General features: G+C 57.0%; 2 protein-coding genes across 4 annotated transcripts; both read left to right on the forward strand.

Moving 5' to 3' along the window:
- The first annotated feature begins 2991 nt into the window (after positions 1-2991).
- On the forward strand, positions 2992-11064 carry AQP2 (aquaporin 2). Of its 3 annotated transcripts, none has more exons than XM_027036091.2 (4): positions 2992-3481; positions 6278-6442; positions 6849-6909; positions 7640-11064. In XM_027036091.2, exons 1-4 carry the CDS (start codon positions 3122-3124, stop codon positions 8008-8010), a joined length of 957 nt encoding a protein of 318 aa, XP_026891892.1. In that variant the 5' UTR covers positions 2992-3121; the 3' UTR covers positions 8011-11064. The 3 variants fall into 3 exon arrangements, with proteins under 3 accessions (XP_026891892.1, XP_026891893.1, XP_053082184.1); XM_027036092.2 differs by having other exon boundaries at positions 2993-3481; positions 6849-6929; positions 7640-7941; XM_053226209.1 differs by lacking the exon at positions 2992-3481 and adding an exon at positions 3600-3984.
- A 2636-nt stretch (positions 11065-13700) lies between these two features.
- On the forward strand, positions 13701-18900 carry LOC106969253 (aquaporin-5). The gene is made up of 4 exons (XM_027036093.2): positions 13701-15664; positions 16736-16900; positions 17294-17377; positions 18152-18900. The coding sequence occupies exons 1-4, from the start codon at positions 14903-14905 to the stop codon at positions 18335-18337; spliced, it is 1197 nt and encodes a 398-aa protein (XP_026891894.2). The 5' UTR covers positions 13701-14902; the 3' UTR covers positions 18338-18900.
- Positions 18901-20875: the final 1975 nt, after the last annotated feature.

Below are 20875 nucleotides of genomic sequence, written 5' to 3' on the forward strand. Positions count from 1 at the left end.
CTTATTTATTTTTGACACACACACACGCACACACACAGAGTGTGAGTGGGGGAGGGGCAAAAAGAGGGAGACACAGAAGCAGACTCCAGGCTCTGAGCTGTCAGCACAGAGCTGGACACGAGGCTTGAACTCATAAACTGCAAGAGCATGACCTGAGCCAAAGTCGGATGCCTAACCAACTAAGCCACCCAGGCACCCCTCAGCTCAGGTCTTGATCTCAGGGTCATGAGTTCAAGCCCCACATTGGGCTCCGTGCTGGGCATGAAGCCTACTTCAAAAAAAATCAAAAAGAAATTTAGGAAAGTTGGACTCTGAATGTGAAGACATTTGGGGACTGTTTTAGCCAACTTGTTTCACCTCTCATTTCCTTTTTGATACATGCATAAGAGTGATTTTGACTTAAAAAAAAAACACCTGATATCTAAATAAATCTGAAAGACTTCATTATATACAAAACAAAAATTGGTAAGAAAGCATTTGGGGGGGGGCAGTTTCCCTCACTGCTTTTTTTGAAAAATATTTTTTAAAGTTTATTTATCTTTTTTATAGACAGCGCAAGCAGGGGAGGGGCGGGGGGGGGGGGCGGACAGAGGATATGAAGTGAGCTCTGAGATGACAGCAGCGAGCCCAACAAGCTCGAACTCACAAACTGCAAGATCATGATCTGAGCCAAAGTCAGATGCTCAATCGACTGAGCCAGCCCGGGACCCCTTCCTTCACTGCTTTTGAAAATTATTTTTAACTGTGGCAAAATACACAGAACATAAACCTTCCCATTCCAACCATCTATAAGTGCCAGATAAGTGGTGTTAATACAGACACATTATTGGGCAAAGCATCACCACAATTCATTTCCAAGAGAGCATTTCTCTAATACTCATTAGTGGTGCATCAGACAGCTGATGGCACCTTGGAGCTCATAAGACACGGAGTGGTGGTCACTGTAGGCAAAATGCAGCCCTCCCCTGGGGGAGGTCTGCTGCCCACCAGGAACCACAGCTTGAACCACCCCCTCCCCCACCGGCTTTGACAGGAACACCATCCCCCTCCCCAGCTCACAAGGAATGCACTGCACAAGTAGCCCAGTCGTGGTTGGCGCCCAGTCTTGGGACCAGACCAGAATGGGAGCAAGTCTCAGTCTTTCTGGACTTCAGGTTCTAATGTGTAAAGTGAGATCCATAGGCTAGATGACTTCTACGATCCCACTGGGTTCCAACTTTATGACTGTGACTGAATGGCCACACATGCACACACACACACACACACATACACACAATACCTACATACATGTACACACGTACATGCATACACACATGCACACATAAATACATACACACACCTACACACGTGTACATATATACACGGATATGCACACGGATATGCATACACACACATATAAACACACACGCGTGTCTACCCACACATACACAAATTGGTTGGGAATTAATGGGTTTACAGAGAGAAATGCACCTCTTCTGCATTTCTGGGGAAGGAAGAGATTATCACTTGATTAGATGAGGGGAGGTCCTGCCCAGAATCAAGGGTCATCAGGCCACTCCTTCTCTCTGTCCCTCAAGATCATAAACACCTCGACCAAAGAGGAGAGACCAGAAGGGGCGCATGGTCCATCTAAGGGGCTCGAGCCTGCATCTCCAATCCCTCCCAGACTTCTGTTCCTGGGACTGTGACCTGCCTGGGGACCCTCTGGACGGGAGGTAGAGCAGGGTCCGGAGCCAGTCTTCCTAACAGCACTCTGAGCCTAATCCTGCCTTTGGGTCCCCAGCAGAGGGAGCAGGGCCAGAGGGATTAGGGAAGAGCAGGGGAGTGGGCCCTGGGGACACCCAGACCTAAAAGTCTCCTAGATCCCAGGCCAGAGCAGCAGTGACGGTGGGAGGTGGCATTGCCCAGATGCTGGGTTGAGTGGGCACCGAAGCCGAAGAGTCGCTTATCGATCATTGCAGCCTCCCTGAGCTTGCACAGCTCACTGCCCACAGAAACGTCCTGCCCATGTGGCTTGGGTGGCTCTGAGCTCCAGGGGGTGCCTACAACCTGTCACAGCTTCTGGGACCCTGCCATGTGAGTTTTGGGAGACCTGTTCTCCTCCTCAGAGTCTAAATAATGCTCTGAATAATAGCTGATATTCACTGACAGCTTACCGTGGGCCAGGGCAGCTCTGAGCACTTCACATTATTTCACTTAATCCAAACCCCAACCCCGTGTAAGTTTATTACCCCTTGTTCACAGAGATGGACAAGAAAGGGTAAATCACAGAGATGGGGCAGGGTGATGCTGGAATGGAAGCCCGAAGCTTCCTCGGTCAACCCCAGGTTGACCCCAGTCCCCAGGGCCAGGGTCCTAATGCCATTGAAACCACTCCCTGCCTCTAGGCTATGGGAGCTGCTCTTCGGCTGGGGTTCCGGGGAGCAGGTAAAGCTTAATAACTTACGGGTAATTGACTGCAAGAAAGCGAGCACAGAAGAGACAAAACCTTTATGCCTTGGAAGGTTCATGTCACAAGCCAACCAGTTGTTTTCCATCCCCTTCAAGAGGGAATAATTGGAGGTTAACGACAGGAAGGACTTCCCAATCACGAGAAGGGGTAGCACTGACATCCTCTCTCGTGGTCAGTTTTGGGAGAGGCGTTGTCCCTGCCTTGACCAACTGTTTGGGTCAGAGGGAGGGGGTTGGGCACAAGCCCCTGAGAGAATCCCCATTCACAGACCTGGTGGGGGTAGGGGAAGCCCTGGGGCAGCAGCCCTGGGGTAACCAGGGAACAAACACGGAAAAACCAGGGGACGTCAGTCCTTATCTGGAGCTCATTAATGGGGAACATTATTCAGCTGTGAAGGCCAAGATGGGGTGATAGGCATGTGGGTGGGCAGGGGTGGGGAGTGGGGGCAGGAGGCAGCCACAGCAGAGACAAGGTAATGGCCCAAACTCCACCTCTACCTCACGTGTCCGAATCCAGGATGGAAGAACCCTATAAATGCCCACAGCCCAGCCTCCCCAGAGACCCTGAGGGAGCAAGAGAGTGAGCAAGAGAGGGAAAGCACTCGAGAGAGCACTCCACAAGCTTCCTTCCACTCCGACTGCTGGGCCAGCCCCTGGAAGGCCTCACAGCATGTGGGAACTCCGGTCCATAGCCTTCTCCAGGGCGGTGTTTGCAGAGTTCCTGGCCACACTCCTCTTCGTCTTCTTTGGCCTCGGCTCGGCCCTCAACTGGCCAAAGGCTCTGCCCTCTGTGCTGCAGATCGCCATGGCCTTTGGCCTGGGTATCGGCACCCTGGTGCAGGCTCTGGGCCACGTCAGTGGGGCTCACATCAATCCTGCCGTGACTGTGGCCTGCCTAGTAGGCTGCCACGTCTCCTTTCTCCGAGCTGCCTTCTACGTGGCCGCCCAGCTGCTGGGGGCTGTGGCAGGGGCTGCTCTGCTCCATGAGATTACGCCACCAGACATCCGAGGGGACCTGGCTGTTAATGCAGTGAGTAGCCAGAACTTCACCCCTTCCATAAGGGGCAGACCCTGGGGAGTCCCTCGTACAGGGTGAGATGGGAGGGACCAGATCTGGGTGAAGGTCTGGGTGGGGGGAGAGAGAGATGGAGGGAGGGAGGGAGAGATGCTGGAGCCAGGAACACGGGTGTCATAAGGGAGTCAGGATGGAAGGAGGAGTAAGTTCAGAGCAGAGGCAGGATACAGGCAGGGTCTGCCGGCACCTTCTGCCCTGAGCCTCACCGAGGAAGAGAGCATCAGGGTTTCTGTTGACTCGATGCCTGCAATACAGTGAGGGCTGGGCTAGAACTCAGCAGAAGATGAGGTCCCAAAGCGGCTGTGCTTTCTGAACCGGGAGGAACCTCGGAGCGCTAGTCCCAAGGGTCTTCTTGAGGGAAGAAGGACCCGATGTTTCTTCGGCATCTACCGTGCGTGAGCTTCATGGCAGGTACTCCTCACAGGCCACATGGTGACACCTCACAACAGCCCTGCAAGGTAGGGATGCGTACATCTGTGGCTTAAAGATGTGGAAACCGAGGTTCAGAAAGGGGGGAGTGCCAGAGCCAGCCTTCAAACCCAGACTGAGCCATCAGCTAAGACTTGTTTAGCAAACAGGGAAACTGAGGCTCAGAGAAGGAAAAGGTGGGCCAAAAGTTTGTCAGTACCAGGGAAAGTACAGAAGTCAAGGGAAGGCTGAAAGGGCAAGGTCTCTCCAGACCCTGGAGAAGGTCCCCAGAGCCCGTGACTAACTGCTGATTACACGAACAGTGGTTATTTGGACACCTTAGGCACTTTGGGAGCTCAGGGGGAAGCCACAATCCCTCCCCCTCCACGTTCCCGCCCTCCACCTCTCCTAGGTCTGTGCAGCGCCCCGGCATCTGAGGCCACAGGTGGGGGGGGGGCATAGTCTATGTCCCCTCAATACACTTGTTGCTCCACGCACCACCCCCCCCCCCCCCATCCCCAGCCAGGGCAGCAAGTGCCTCTTTCGTGCCTCAATCTCTGGCCTTTCTTGGCCTGCTCTATCCCTGGGCCACTGGATAAAAGCTCTGATGTCTCCGAAGGGTCCTCCACAGTCTCCGTGGCCACCACCTCCTTTGCACAGGTGGCCCCTTCTCATGCAAGGGGAAGAGGTGACCCAGTTGGGGAATTTCTTTCTTCTTCAAAATGGAAAATATGATGAGGCTGGGGGCTCAGGGATGAGAAAAGGTCTGGGGAGGATCCCCCAAGTCACTGCTCAGCATTAACATCTTGAGGACCTAGGGCGAACCCTGCCTGGCTGGAATGGGGCAGCAGTGGGGCTGGGTCGGCCTCAGGCTAGAGAGCTAGATGACCCCCCAAGGCTGTTCCAGGTGTCCTCAGAGGTCACTGGAAAGGCCAGCTAGCCACCAGGAAGACATCACTGATGTGAACCTCTCCTATGCCAGGCCGGATATCACCTACCTCTTGGTACAACGCTGTAAAATGAATTCTGTGATACCTCTACCCCAATTAGTAAGCTGAGGCTCAGCATTCAGTGACTCAAATCACAGAACAAGCTGGTGTCAGCACCTGCAAGTGGACACAGAGCTGTCTGACACCAAATCCACGTCCACACCTCTCCCTCAGAAAAGCCATTTAACAGTGACAATGGGGCTAGGGCTCTGCCCTTGTCATTTCCAGTCCTCGCACAGTCCTCCAGAATCTGTTTTGTTATCCCATTTGACAGAAGGATGAACTGAGGCCGAAGGAAGTAGAGTCCTATGGCAAGTCACAGGCATCCAAAGTATCTGCCTTTGAAGCTCTTTTCGCTGGCCCCCACTAGAGGCTCTAACATTGGACGACACAGGGGGGACTGAGGTTAGACCCTAGAGACCCAAGGGGGCCGGCCCAATGGCTAGGGCCCAGGGGTGGAGGTTCAGGGCCCCAAGAGGGAGCGTGGGAGCTAAGAGCTGTCACAGTGCCAACAGGTGCAGTGCCCAGTGCTCTAAGGCAGGGTGTAGGACAGGATGACGAAACCAAGGGAGAAATCCAGTGCTGGGTGAGGCCCGGTTATGAAATTGCCTCTTTGCTCAGCCCCAAGTTCTCTCATTACCCAAGGCAGGGTCTACTGGGACCATGGGCTCCCCACATGGGTGTGGAGGCATCATAGCATAGGGCACCAGCGCCCCCACCCCACCCTCCACAGAATGTGCAGGAAACAAATCCACGGGGCAAAACTGAGGTCTGAAACGCAGTGTGAAGCAGGCAAGATCAAGGGGAACAGGCAAGGTTAAAGGAAAGAGTTGTACCCTGGGCTCACGGGGTGAGGGGATGCCCTAGGACCATCCCCAGACCCAAGTCCCAAGACCCTTGCTGGGGGCCCTGTGCAGGAAGAAAGACGACAGACCTCTTGTTACACCAGTATCTTAATGGCCTAGAGAGCAAGGAAGGCCCTTCTGTTACCTGCCCTAAAGCTTCCCACTGCAGTCAAAACCTCTTCCCTGTTGTTCAGGAAACAAATTCGAGACCTCAGCATCCTTTTCCTCTCACATCAGGCACATGAGCGCAGTCCCTAAATCCAACGGGTATGGAGTCAGTTTTCTACCTGTGGCCTGGGGACCACAAGCCATCCTGGGATCCATCCCCCTGCCTTTGGGCCACAGTCCAGGAAAAAGCCATCATTCATTTGGGCTAAGGTGGCTGATAAGCCCAGGTGTTCCAGCCCCAGCCCAGAAACCTCTCTGGAGCCTCAACTGCAGATGGGCAGGAGGAGGGAGCCAGAGTGGGGAGCCTGCTCAGCGCTCCCTTCCCCCCTCTCTTTCCCCAGCTCAACAACAACACGACAGCTGGCCAGGCCGTTACCGTGGAGCTTTTCCTGACCCTGCAGCTGGTGCTCTGCATCTTTGCTTCCACAGACGAGCGTCGCGGAGACAACCTGGGCACGCCTGCCCTCTCCATCGGTTTCTCTGTGACCCTGGGCCACCTCCTTGGGGTAGGTCATGGCCACTGCTTCCAGCCTCCCTGGAGGGACAGACATACAGACCTTCCCCCAAAGAAGCAGACACACAGACCACCCTGGAGATAGACACACAGAACCCCCCCCCCAAAGTGACAGACACAAAGACCCCCCAGAGGGACTGATACACAGAACTTCCCAGAGGGACGGGCACGTGGCCACATCTCAGAAGCTTTGACTCCCAGACACCCCAAAGGAACAGGTCTCACTCTGGCCTCCAATGGATACAGAGCTCTGTAAATACATGGACTAATTGCCCATCCTGAGGGGGGGGGGTTCCCTTTCGACCGAGGCCAAGTACTGCAGAGGGGCGCAAGGACTCCCCGCACCACCCCCATCCTCTCCCTTTCCTTTCTTCTCTGACCCCTGCCTCCCACTGTAGATCTACTACACTGGCTGCTCCATGAATCCCGCCCGCTCCCTGGCTCCTGCTGTTGTCACCGGCAAGTTTGATGACCACTGGGTAATGGCCGAAACCTCCCTCCCTGCCTCCCTTTCCCGAAGAACCCCATCTCAGCAAGGGCTGGAATAGAGTGGGCTCACAGCTCAGTAAACCCTTCCCACGCCTCCCCTCCTCCCCGGGGAGCAGTGGGTTCCTCCCTCCGGTGTGATGCCCAAGACTTAGTTTCCACATCTGCAGGTGAGGATAGCAGCAGTTGTTAACCTCATGGGCTTTTGGGAAGAGTTAAGCGAAGTTACTTAAGTGAGGTGTGAAACAGCTCCGCACAGGGCACCGCAAGCTCCACAAGTGGTCATACTGATACCAGCTACACACGTGTATTTTTATTATTTAGGCTTACCTAGGGCTAGTATGTGCCAGGCCTCGTTCTAGGTGCTTTGCAAATACTAACTGCTCTAGTTTTCACGGCCACCCTAGGAGGTAGGCATTCTTACCATGCATGGAAACTGAGGCACACACAGTCTGCTTGGAATTCGCACCTCGAACCTCCCCCTGAGCCGTCCTCCCCAACAGCTGCTGCTGTCATTACCAAGCCAATCCGCCGGTGACTGCATTAATCGCGCGGGAGACACCCCCCCCCCCAACACACACACCTTTCAACACGAAGTTGGGGTGGGGAGCGCGTCTGGAGGCTGAAGGGCGCGGCGGAGTCGGGGCTCGGCCCCACCGTGCCCACCGTCCCCCGCGCCGACCGTCCTCTCTGCCCGCCCCAGGTCTTCTGGATCGGACCCCTGGTGGGCGCCATCCTGGGCTCCCTGCTCTACAACTACGTCCTGTTCCCGCCGGCCAAGAGCCTGGCGGAGCGCCTGGCCGTGCTCAAGGGGCTGGAGCCCGACGCCGACTGGGAGGAGCGCGAGGTGCGGCGGCGGCAGTCGGTGGAGCTGCACTCGCCGCAGAGCCTCCCGCGGGGCAGCAAGGCCTGAGCGCGCCGCCCGCCCGGCCCCGAGGCACCCCCGCCCCCGGCTCTGGGGAGCGCCGAGTGACTGCCTGCGGGCCGCCCGCCCCGCCCCGCCCCTCCTCTCCCCAGGTCCGCAGCCGGCCCCGGTACCGAGCAGCCGCTGCCGGGGCTGCGGGGTGGCGGTGAGCCCGGCAGCCCTCCCCCCCCCCCCCCCCAACGCCTGTCCCCAGGCTGCAGGCAGCGAGCAGTCGACCCTCTGGCCCCTTGCAGGGAGCTGGACGCTTGGGGAGGGAAGGCTGGCAGGCAAAGGGAGGCTGTGGAGGGGCCGACTCGGGTACTGCTGGGGAGGCGGGTCTGGGAATGGCGCGTCAGGTCTTGCTAGTGGGCAAGTGTGAGTGCCTCTCTGTCCCCAAGTGCACGGTTGTGCACGCTCCTGAGTGTGAGCGGCTGTGCCTGTGTTGGTGCAAGTGTACTGGGTGGCAACCTCTCACTCCCCTCTGGACCCCTTCCTCCCCCACCCGCAATAAATCCACTTCTTCTGCAGTCTGATCACCCGCAGGAGCTCTAAGAGAGTGCTCCCCAGGAGAAGGGAAGGGGAAGGTCCAGAGGCCACTGTAAGAGGGCTGAAGGGAGGGGAGGGCCCTGGTTGCCAACCCCTACCCTGCCTCTCGTGGAAAATTCCCCTGGGCTGCAGCGCTGGGCCCCAAGATTTGCCAACATCCACTGCTAGAGACAGAGAAATATCAACCAGAGAATGGCTCCCCTAGAAGTGGCCTCTGGAAAAAGGCAGGGTTGGGTGGCCAAGGATGGCCCAAGGGAAGACCTCTTCGGAGAAGGAAGCGGGCGTATGTGTGCGCATGCCTGTACGTGTGTGTACATCCCCCACATGCGTGCATGAGACCCCCGTTTCCAGGGGTCTCCAGCCCCGGAGATTAGCCTGTGGCAGAGAAAACAAAAGCCCTCTGTGGGCCCCTGGCCTTTGTCTTGGGGAGAGGAGATTTGCAACCAGACACTTGGTGAAAGGAGACACTGTTTCGCAAGTGAGCCCTCTCTCCCAGCACGCTTGCTCCTCGATGGCTGGCTGGGCAAGGCATTCAGGCCCCAGACCACAGGCGCCCTCCCCAGGCACTGCTCTTCCTCCCCAGGAACCTCTCTTCTCTTCCCCCCCTCAAGTTTCCACCATAGGACTGTTACTGGGGGGAGAGCAGCCTAGCACTGACAGGACCACGGAAGGGAAATGACCTGTCCAGGCAGAGGTGGGTCTGTGTCTAGAGCCTGGGCTTCTAAATTTCCAGGCCAGTGCAATGGTTCTCAAATGAGATTAACTGGGATTAAGTGAGATGATGCATGTAAAGATGCTGTGTGAACTGTAATTCCTCATACCATTAGCACGCATTATTGAGATTATTTCATTATTTCCGCTTCCTGCGGGGAGAATACGGAAGGGGCCCGATCCTCGGCCTCTTTTACCTTCTTTAGTTGGTGGTCAGTGTGAAGGAAAGCCCTGGGAGCCCAGGCAGAAGGAGGTGGGCTTGGGGCTGGCCCCCTCCCCGTCCAGCCTCTTAACCTCTCCTGACCCTGAGCACCCCCTGCCTGTTCTCCCATTTTCTTCCTTCCACCACTCAGTCCATCCATTCTCTCCCTCCCTCTCCAGCCTGCTGCAAAGCTAACCTAAGAGTCGCATCTTCAGCCCCCTTTTCCATGCACTGTTGCCTCCATGCTTTCAAGGCTTTTATCTGTGTCTGTCCCACAGGGCACCAAGCACCCACTGTGCACCAGAGTCTCCAGCCCCTTCCTGACCTCCACTCCCTTCTGAGATGGACTGGGTATGAGGAACATCTGTGTGACTGTGACCACATCCTCATCTATGCTTTTCTTTCTCTTTTCCTCGACCAAAGCTCCCTTTGGGGTCACAAAAAGGCTGCCCTGGGCCACAGGTGCTATGAAGATGATGTTCCAAACCCCAGACAGCTGGTGACAGCCACCTGGCTCACTACTCACTACCAGGGGAGGGGTTATATCAGAGACTAAAGAGCTAACCTCCAGGGCTGTACTCGTGGTAGCTGAGTGTCCTTGCTCTGGACATTCAAAGGCAGTAAGGCACTGAGCTGTGAGCCAAGCCTGAATGTGTCTCGGGCACCTCATCCCCACTCTACCTCACCCCAGCAGATCCCCCCGGAAGTTGCCAAGAATTTCTATGTCTATTCCACTTCCTGGATTGCACCTCCCCTAGAGCCAGATGTGACATCCCCACAAATTCCTGTCCTGATTGCTCAGATCAGGGTCACTAAGGTCAGAGGTCGAAGCAGGACTCAAAGTGATGAGGATGGAGGGGACCTGATGCCAACTGACCATCTCCTGTGTCCCAACCAGTGTGTTGGGTGTTTTATATGCACTGGCTCATCTATTCCTCTTAAAACTTCAGGTGGGTTAGAGAAGGACAATGACTTCCAGCTACGCGGGCTTTTAACATTTCCGGCACAATCCCTATCATCTCCTGTGATTATCTCCCAACCCTGTGAGACAGGCGGAACAAATATCGTTCTTCCCATTCTATAGATTAAGGAACTGCATTTCGGAGACTGGTCTAAAGTCACACAGCTGAATGTAGTGGAGCCAAGGCTTGAACTCAGGCCTTCTTATTCAAAAGCCCATGGTCTGTCCCTGCAGAACTCACAGGAGACCAGGTCTGGTCTGAGGCAAGTCCTGGTTCCCTCTTGGGAGCCCCTGCGCCTGTCCAAGCCCAGCCCTCTGTCTTGTGATGGACACGATCTCTTGGGGACGGCCACAGCAGGGTAGGGAGTAAAGGACAAAGAACACCAGGCTGGTTTCTGCCCTTGAAAAGCTCCCAGGCCGGAGGAGGATGGAGGTCAGACACACTCAGAACCAGACAGAGGCAGGGCACCATGGAGGCAGGTGGCTAGGCTTCCAGGTCCTCGAGCTGGGGACAGAGAGGGCTTTGAGCTAAAGGGAAAAGGTGGCTGACCACCAGGTCCCAGAAGCACCCATTCCCACATCCTCACTTTGTGCCTGCAAAATGTTGCCTTGACGTTGTCTTGTATCTTTAAGCTGTGATTCTGTATATATGCAGTGCCTCCCAGGCAAGACTGTAAGCCCTTTGGGGGCAGGGATCCTTCCGGCTCTTGGATGGTATTCTCCTATCTATCTTCCTTCCTCTGTCTTGTCTGGCACAGTGCACTGTAAATAGTAAGCACTCAATAAATGCTCATTTGCCAATAAGTGCTATTTCTTCCACAACTTAGAAATGGTCAATATCGTCCAAAGTGCCAGAAGACAGACTGGCGTCTCTCATGTGTCATGAGCTCCCCAGAGCTGCTGTTAGGTATGGTCCAGAAGGAATTTCAATGCTGAATAAGCAACGCAACTGAGGTAGCCTGTGGTGGCAAATTCCCACAGCCAACCTGGCCAAAATGGGCACCCTGGGCTTTGTGACCCAGGTGGCACCATGGAGAGAGCACCGAGATACCGGCAAACTGTGTGTCCTTCAGAGAGAGCAAAGAACGGTCCCTTTTGGTCCCCTCGTGCTGGCTGTAGCATCGTGTCGGAAAGTCAGGACAGGGAGCTCCATGGTCTGGGACAACACCTAATACTCAACATGTCCGAAACTGACCTGCTCTGCTCCCCAGACCTGCTCCTCTCACCGTCCTCCCCATCTCAACGGATACATCTCTGTCTTTGAGCTGCACAGGCCAAAAAGCTCCAGTCACCTTGACTCCTTGTTCTCATATGCCACACGGGCTCCATCAGGGGATCCAGTCAGTGCTGCCTTTTTGAGGGATCCAGAATCCCATCCAGATCCCAGTCAGGTCCAGGGCACTGTCACCTCTCCCTGGATAGGAGCCTACCTGCTTTTATTCCTGTCCCTCTGTTCTCTTCTCAACACAACAGCAAAGGAGTTGCTGTTAAAAAAAAAAAAAAAAAAAAAAAAAAAAAAGTTAAAAAACTTTGTCAGACCACCTGGGTGGCTCAGTCAGCTAGGCGTCCGACTTCAGCTCAGGTCATGATCTCACAGTTTGTGAGTTCGAGCCCCACATGAGACTCTGCACTGACGATGCAAAGCCTGCTTCAGGTCCTTTGTCTCCCTCCCTCTCTCTCTGCCCCTCCCCTGCTCCCTCTCTCTCTCTTAGAAATAAACATTAAAAACAAAACAAAACAAAAAAACCCCACTTTGTCAGACCATACCAGTCCTCAGCTCAGTGGCTTCTTCCTTCTCTCCAGTGAAGCCTGCAGGCCTTTTGGTGGTGCACGGGTCTGCCCCCCTCCGCCACCTCTGTGTTCACCTCCTTATGCACTTCCAGTGTTCTCTCTGCTCCAGTAACCCTGGCTGTTCCCTCTGCCTGGAATGTTCTTCTCCCAGATATATGCCTGGATCTCCCCCTCTCCTCTTTCAAGTGCTTGCTCAGATGTCAGCCTCTCAATAAGACCTACACTGACACCCCACTGAAAATTTCAAGAAACCTTCACTCCCATCCCAGCCTGCCCAGCCCCCTTACCATATTCTGTGCTTCCATAGCACTTACCAGATTCTATCACACTATCTAATTTACATGTGTACATTGTTTATCTGTCTCCTTTCACTAGAATGTTCGCTCCCGCAGGCAGTCAGGTAGTCTGCTAGCTCATGGCTATACCCCCAGTGCTTAGAACAGTGCCTGCTAAACAGCGACTGCTCAATAAGCCCTTGTGGAATGAATGAATGATTCTTCTCAACGCTGGGGAGTGGGTGGGGCCCCAGGGGCATATCTGCTGCCAGTTACCCTACCATATCTACCTGTTCCAGGGAATACAGGGGTCCCTATATCGGGGGAGGAGGGAAGGGGGCTCTCCCTGAGAGATTCTAACTCTCCCTGCCGCACAGGGGGAGATCTATTTCCCAGCCCAGAGAGGTCTCAGAAAGCATTCCTCTGGGGCTGGCAAGGCAGGGCCCAAGTTCTCAGGGCAAAGACAATTCCAGGACCTAGTAGCTATAGTAGTTTCTCGTGACAACCTTGGAACAGAGCAACCCTGATGTTTGGAGAGAGATGGACGGACCTCAGGCACAGGCCTTGGAAACGTGACCAGTTGTGCCCTCTGAGGCCTGGGGTGGGGGGTGGGGGATCATCAGGATCATTTTTCCAGTCTGGGACAGGCCTGTCCTCAGCCCCAAACCCAGGTGAAAATCCAGGGCACAGCTGCTATGCTCTTCCAGGGGCAGGGCTCCAGGACGCATGGCAGAAAGGACAGACAGACCTCTGCCTTCAGAGGAGAGAAGTGGAGGAGGAGCTGCTCTGGGAGGAAACACGGAACTGAGGAGGAACAATAGCGGGGTTTCTTTGGTCCCTGTTTTCTTTGGCCTCTTAGCTGCCACGGAGCCCAGAGCCCGCTCCTCCAGGTCTTTGGCTTTCCTCTGGGCCCCTCCCCCTCGTCCCCGCTGGACAGACTACCAGAAGGGTACCTGTTTTCTCCTCCTGCTGCACCCTCTGCATAGCTCCACATGGAGCCCTCGGGGGACTTGGAAAAGTATAGTCACATACACACACAACATGAGCAAACTCTACTGAGCCTTACTCAGTACCGGGCACTGGGCTGAGTGCTTCCCAAGGACGCCTGGTAGTAGCAGATGGTGGAGTCTTTAGTGGAACTCCTCTCCAGGGATCCTGGGGGTGGGCCCTTGCCCCTCCTCCAAACCCTGGAGGGCCCTCCAGCCTCATTCCCTACGTGCCTAACCCGAGACTGGGAAGGGGGAGGGGTGAGAGGGCCAGTGGAGAGCAGCTGGGAGCTCAGGGAGAAGGGATAAGGACAGGAGGAGGGGGTGGCAGCTGGAAGAAAGTGTCACCCAGTCCAGGGGTGGGAGGGCTGGAAAAGACCACACGTAATAGAGATGGACATGGAAATTGAGGTAGAGACAGAAACAAAGAAAGTCACAAATTAAAAGGCAAAGGAAAATGAAACAGAAGAGATAGAAACAGAGGTGAAGAGAGACTGAGCCAGAGCCTAAGGCTAAGACTGTAAAAGGAAAGAAGAAGGGGGAAAGAAGGAAAACTGGAAGGAGAAAGACAGAGAGCGAGTCTAAGAGGCAGAGACTCAAATGAGACACAGGGACAAAGAGATCGTGAGGCAGACTGAGACACAGACGGAGAGAGGAAGAGACTGCCAGAGAGAGAAGGGCAGGTGGAGAGACTGAAGAGACAGACAAGAAGTCTGAAACAGAGAGACAGGTTTTGGAGGGAGAGACTGAAGGAGAACAAGAGCAGAGCAGAGATTGCAAGAGGGAGAGGAATCGAGACTGAGTGAGGGTTTGAAGGCAGAGAAGACCAAGAAGACAAAGGAGGAGGTGAGCAGCAGAGGAGGAGAGGGAAAACCTGGGATCCAGAGTAGGGGACTCCAGGAGGAAGGCAGGAGAGGCCAAGACCAGGCGCAGGAGGTCGGTGGTGCGCCAGCACCCCCCACCCCTAGTTCCAGGGGCTCATCTCTGACCCAAAACAAAACCGAAGCCGGTCATGCTCCCTCCCGTCCCATGGACAAAGTGAACTCCCAGCCGCCACCCTCTTCGGGACTCACTGGAATCCCGAGTTCTGCACCCCCAGAGGGGCTGGCAGGGCTGCCCAGGAGAGGGTGCCTCCTGGGGCTACCGGGCGTCGAGGACTGCCAAGCGCAGGACAGGCTGGCACTGTGCCCGCTTTTCCCAAAACGCCCCCGCTCCAACCCGGGAAGCCAGCCTAGCCTGGCCAGGGAGAGGCCCACGACGGCCGGACCGCCCCGCACGGCCCAGCCCGGCCACCCGCCCCCGCCATCGCCGGGCAGGGAGCTGAGTGGAGCTGCCCTCTGGGGAATCGCATCATTCCAGCCCTGCCGGGAGTGAGGCCGGGTCAGGATGCCCGGGTCGCAGGAGGAAAAGGAGGAGCTGGACCCAGGACCCGAGGAGAAGAAAAGGGGAAGACCAAGGACGGAGATAGAAGGCCAGCGGAGGTAGACGGCCCGAGAACAGTCGGCCCGGCGAGACCGGAACCGGAGAAGTCTCGCAGGGAGCCGGCACAAGCAGCGCGGAGGAGAGCGCAGGGGCCGCCCGGGGCGCACCATGCGCGGGTCCCCCGCCACCCGGCCGGTCTACACGGCCGCCTGGGTCACGTGGCCCGGGCGGGTCCGCTGCGGCACTGGCGGGGGGGCGGGCGCCGGGCCGGGGGCTCGCCGGGCCCGGGGCAGCGGCGAGCCGGCGGTGGCCGCCAGGTTCCCACCCTGCGCGCCGCGCTGCGCCCCGGGCGTGGGAGCCGCCCACTGCTCCCCCGCGCGCGCCCCCCCGCCGCGGGGCGCCCGCCCTCTATATAGCGCGCCCCTGCCGGGTCCGTGCCAGGCCGCTAGCCACGCAGTGGGCGCCGCAGAGCGCGCCGCGTCCGGGAGCCAGCCCCCCGCCCCCTGCGCCGCAGCCCCGACGGGCGTCCGCTGCCGCGGCCGCCGCCGCCAGGCCCCCGCGGCCACCATGAAGAAAGAGGTGTGCTCCGTGGCCTTCCTCAAGGCCGTGTTCGCGGAGTTCCTGGCCACCCTCATCTTCGTCTTCTTCGGCCTTGGCTCGGCCCTCAAGTGGCCGTCGGCGCTGCCCAGCATCCTGCAGATCTCGCTGGCCTTCGGCCTGGCCATAGGCACCCTGGCCCAGGCCCTGGGACCCGTGAGCGGAGGCCACATCAACCCCGCCATCACCCTGGCCCTCCTAGTGGGCAACCAGATCTCCCTTCTCCGGGCTGTCTTCTATGTGGTGGCCCAGCTGGTGGGTGCCATTGCCGGGGCCGGCATCCTCTATGGGCTGGCACCAATCAATGCCCGTGGCAATCTGGCCATCAACGCGGTGAGTGACCACGGGGCTAGGGTGGGGCAGGGACCCTGGGGTGGGCTCCTGACCAGGGCCGTAGAGCCCATCTTGAGTGTGGGTGCCACAGAATGAGCCACTTACACCCTTGCCAGGAAGGGCAGAAAGATGAGTCTCCAGGCTGGTGTGTTTCCCTGTTCAGCCTCCCTGGTTCATGCCCCCCTCCCCTGCCCACTCCCCTCCTGCTGCTCTTCCCGGGAAGCCTCTCCTGTTGCCTGTTGCCTGTTGCCCTTTCTTGCCGGAAACTTCCGGCTTTCTTGTGTCTCAAACCGGAGTTTTGCCTTCCCCTTGGGACCTTCCCTGCTCCTGTCCTGCTCCTTATTGTAGTGGTTTCGTGGAACCATCAGAAAGAGATGGGTTGTAATCCTGGCTTTGGGTGCCCCTGGCTCCTCTGGGTCTCATTTTTCTCAGCCATTACATGGGGGTGGTCATAACCCACCACAGCAGGTGCCAAGGGGATTACATTTAGAATCCATGCTTGGGAACCCCCTAATGTGGTGTCACTGCATAGGGTCTGTTGAATATGGGCTCCTGCTCCCGGTCCCTGCCTCCACCCCCTCCCATAGCCCCAGATTCAGTCCCCATGTCCCATGCAAACTGGGTTCATTAATCAAACACAGAGGAGGATTTTCTCGACCATTGTCAAACTGTGAGTCAGCCCCACCGGAGAGACGGGTTTGAGGCTGGCACTGGCAGCGGGTCAGACACGGGCGGGAGGCAGGCAGGGGGTGCAGTCGGCAAACTGGGTAGCTGCCCACAGGAGGGAGGGTAAATGCCAGCTTGTGGGGGTTGGGACTGGGCAGAACCGTTGGCAGGAACTTGTCCAAGAAAGCCTCCCCTCACACTCTGCTCCTCGGCCACAGGCCTGTGCCCTAAGCTTTGCACACCCCGCGAAGTATATAATCTCTTCAGCAAATGACCTCTCCGTGCGCAAGGCTTGGCTTCCAGGTGCCCCGGCTGTCCGTGTCCATGGAGGCGAAAAGTGCCATCCCCCAAGCCGCTGGCCATAGAGCTAGAAGGCAGGGGTTCTAACCCACCCTCCCCTTTCAGCTCAACAACAACACAACACAGGGTCAAGCTATGGTGGTGGAGCTGATTCTGACTTTCCAGCTGGCGCTCTGCGTCTTCTCCTCCACGGACTCCCGCCGCACCAGTCCTGTGGGCTCTCCAGCCCTGTCCATCGGCCTGTCTGTCACACTGGGCCACCTCGTGGGGGTGAGCAATGCTGCCACTTGGCTGGGTTGTGGGGAGCCCCTCAGGCAAATAACAGGGCCCTCGCGCAACATCCCAGCAGTTAAGGCCTAGAGTGGGGCGGCCGTACCCTGTCCCAGGCTGGACGCCCCCAAATCTTCTCTAGCCTGAGGAAAGATGGGAGTAAGTGGGAGTTGGGGTGGAGGCAGGAAATCAAGTCCAAGCACAGGACTTGAGAAGAAAGAGTGGCGCATAGGGAGGGACCTGTGGAGGGAGAGGTCACCAGCCTAGGAACCAGGAGACTTGAGTAAGAGACCTGATTGAGCCCCTGAACTTCTGGGTGACCCTGGGAGAGACCAGGCCTTTAAGAGTGGACAAGCATGTTGCCCTCCTCACCACCTGCCTCTCTCTGTCCAGATCTACTTCACTGGCTGCTCCATGAACCCAGCCCGCTCTTTCGGCCCCGCAGTGGTCATGAAGCGCTTCAGCCCCGCTCACTGGGTGAGTCTGGGCCCTCCCCTGGCTCCCTGGCAATGAGAGCCTGAAAACCTGGCCAGGAGCTCCCAGGACTGTCTGGATGCTGTGGGCCCAGAGCTTGGGGATGGCCCTGGGAGGTGTGGCTGGAGAAAGGATGGGATACAGAAGGGGATGGGATGCAGCCAGCACAAGGACCGGGGTAGCTTGGGGACTATGTGTGTCTGTCCCTCTAGGGAAGGCAAGTTCTGTTCCTCTGTGTTGATCTCTGAGGATTTTGTGTTTGTCCTTCTGGGGTGGGGCATGGAAGGTGGCATATCTGTGTGTCCTCTCTGATGTTTTATTTATCTGCTCCTGTTGAGGGGTTGAGAGAGTCTTCCCTCCTGTGGGCCTGTCCCTCTGGACAATCTATCTGAGAACTCACATTCCCTCTCTTCAAGGTCTCTCTCCCTATGTGGAAGGGAGAGTTCTGTTGTCTCTCCGAGGATCTATATGTCTGTTTCCTCTGAAGGGTCATTTGTCTCTCTTTAGGGTGAGGTTGGGGGGGGTGGTGCTGTCCTTCTGGGGATCTGTCTCCTTTGAGGTTCTGAGTGTCTGTGGTCCATGTCCCTGTCCCTGGAGAATAGGGTATCAGCGTATGTGTTCCTGAGTCAGGAGACAGTCTTTCGCTCTGGAGGTCTGGAACTCTGTACATCTATCTTCTCTGAGGGCCCATGGGTCTGTCCTCTGCAGGGGGAGCCGTGGGTCTCTGAGGCCTGAGACTCAGCTCCCTGATGCTGCCCTTCCCCCTCCCCCCGCCAGGTTTTCTGGGTAGGGCCCATTGTGGGGGCCATCCTGGCTGCCATCCTCTACTTCTACCTGCTCTTCCCCAACTCCCTGAGCCTGAGCGAGCGCGTGGCCGTCGTCAAGGGCACGTATGAGCCTGAGGAGGACTGGGAGGAACAGCGAGAGGAGCGAAAGAAGACCATGGAGCTGACCGCCCGCTGACCAGTGTCAGGCACGGGCCAGACCCTCAGCCCCTGGACCTCAGGGGAAAAAAAAAAAAAAATATATATATATATATATATATATGACAGCAAAGCTTCCTTCCCCCACCGCTGGGTCCTCTGGGCTGGGTTGGAGGTGCTGGCTCCCCCAGCTTCACAGTTAGGGATGGGAGCAGGAACCCATGATGGGACTCGGGCAGGGGCAGGGGCCAGGGACTGGGGCCTGATGGGGAAGGGTCTCTCTGGGACAGGGCAGACTGCTGCCCTGAGGTCAGACCTCAGAGACTGTGAAAGTACCACCAAGCTTACAGGCTTCCCCGGGGCCAGGCCAGGAAGAGGGGGGGTGGCCTGCAGTGTGCAAGCCCCCACCCTCCTCCACCCCTCCTCAAAAACCGGAGGGGTCCTAGTCCCTAGGACAGCAAAGGCCGCCCCTCCCCAGATTGCCTTAGGAGGGAGACAGACCGGTTCATTAAATGCTGCCTTATTTATTTCTGCTCAAGAATGCACGGGGCAGGGCTGCTGGTGTTTGGGGTAGGGGCTTCCCAATAAACCACTGACGTTGAAGTTCTCCCTCATCTCTCCCCAGAGCCTCTTTTTGGGACACCTCTGTCCCTCTGGACAATCTGTCTCCTCTTCATCATCCCCTACACTCCCCATGATCTCCACAGTTCTCTGTGGATAGACAGGGAAGCAGAGGCCAGGGGAGGCTTAGAGAGTCATAGAGACGAGGTCAGGAAGAGAGAGGGTGAGGGAGAGAGACCAAATATGGAAAGAGAGCAAGAGGTCAGGAGCGAGCCGTGAGAGCAGAGGAGGGGTCCTCACCAAGCCACCCGCCTGCTTGCCCCTCCCATCTCAGCTATGTCAAGTCTGGGCCACTTGAGGAGGGCCTGGCACTGGGGCCAGGGAGTGCCAGGCCGGGGAGAGGAGAAGTGAACTAGCCAGCAGCCCCTTGAGATGCCAAGGGGGCGATCGGCCAGGTCTGTCATCACGGAGGAGGCACAGTCCTGGACTCCCCTCTGTACACCTCACTGTTCCAAAAAGGTGCCATGCTGGGAGCCTGCAGTCAGAGGGAAAAACCCCCTGTCCGCCCCACGCACATACCCAGAAGCCACAGCCAGTCCAGCCTTTTCCTGAGCCTCCTCTCTCCTGCCTCTGCCAGCCACTGTTCCCACCATCTTCCCCGGTAGGTAGGGCTGTAGCTCTGCTCTTACCTGGCCTGTCCCCTTGTCACTGACACTCTTTAGGCAGCCGCCTTAAATTCACTGAGTCTCCATCTCTTCAGCCATAAAACAAGGTTTAAAAATGCTTCCCTCACAGGGTTGCTGTGGGAATGGTCTAAGATGAAGGGAGTGAGATTCCTGGGACCAGTCAGCTCTCTGTGGGAAAAATGGTGAAAGTCGTGCAGATGAGCAGCTCGGGGACACAGTCCTGCGTCATAGTTAAGGAGTCTGGCTTGGAGCTCAAATCCTGCTTTGCAACTTTGGATAACACAGGCTGAGTTTTAATTACCTCATCGGTAACATGGGCACACTTGTACCCACCTCATAGATTGTTCTGAGCACTAAATGAGACAGTAGATGGAAGGAAAACGCTGGTGCAAACAAGACCAGGCACCTCAGAGTCAGTGCTCAATAAACTAATGCGAAAAGAAACCAGTGCATACACATCTGGGACCCCAGCCACACTCTGGTTCTGGGCCTCTGCTCTCCTGCAGGTGTTTGAACCCGAGTTCCTGGTTCTCTCTGGAATGGACACCTCTCCCCGCCGTCTTCCGTTTTGCCTCGGAAGAGGAGGGGACAGTAGGGCCAGGAGATGGACTGAGAAGGGGTGGGAGAAGCGATGGACCCTGGCTGGCCAGCGGCAGCCCCAGGGACTGTGGGTGAGGAGGAGCAGACTTCCCAGCCCTCACCTGCCTCATCCGACCCCTGGCCCCTACCCTGGAGCCAGGCCGCAAATACCCGCTCCGACCAGCAGGGGGGGACCTCGTCCACCGAATCCGCTGCTGCTAGGCTTCCTCTAACACAAGTCCTGGGTCCCGGCTCTAGCCACATGGGGGTATGGGCCTGGGTCGCCTAAGCCACCACGAAGCAGCTGCCCCCAGTCCACTATAGAGGTGGAGGAGAGGGGGTGCAGAAGGGAGAGGATCCCTTCGCCTCTAGTCCCCACATGACTCAGGTACAGGCACAGACACGACTGGGAGGCTGGCCTCTCCCTCCAGCGCAGCGACCTGCGTTCCTTTTCTGGATGGGTCCCAGGGGGAGCATAAGGAAGTGAACGGTGGGCCTATAGGAGACAGATCTTCAGGGGTGGGTGGGGCACCCACCTGGCCTGGCCAGAGGACGAGAGGGGTCCAAGGCCTTTGGGCGGACAAGTTGCAGCGGCGGGCTGTTTGGCCAGCAGAGGGCGCTGTGTTCCTTGGTGTGTGATCCGCGCGGCTGGGCCCGGAGCCCACAGAAGCCTGCGCACACATGAACACGCACACAGTAACCCCGCGCGTCTACGCTGACCTTCACTTGTACCCAAGGGGCTGTGTCTTCTC

Source organism: Acinonyx jubatus, chromosome B4 (assembly GCF_027475565.1).
Source record: "Acinonyx jubatus isolate Ajub_Pintada_27869175 chromosome B4, VMU_Ajub_asm_v1.0, whole genome shotgun sequence".
Lineage (NCBI taxonomy): Eukaryota > Metazoa > Chordata > Mammalia > Carnivora > Felidae > Acinonyx > Acinonyx jubatus.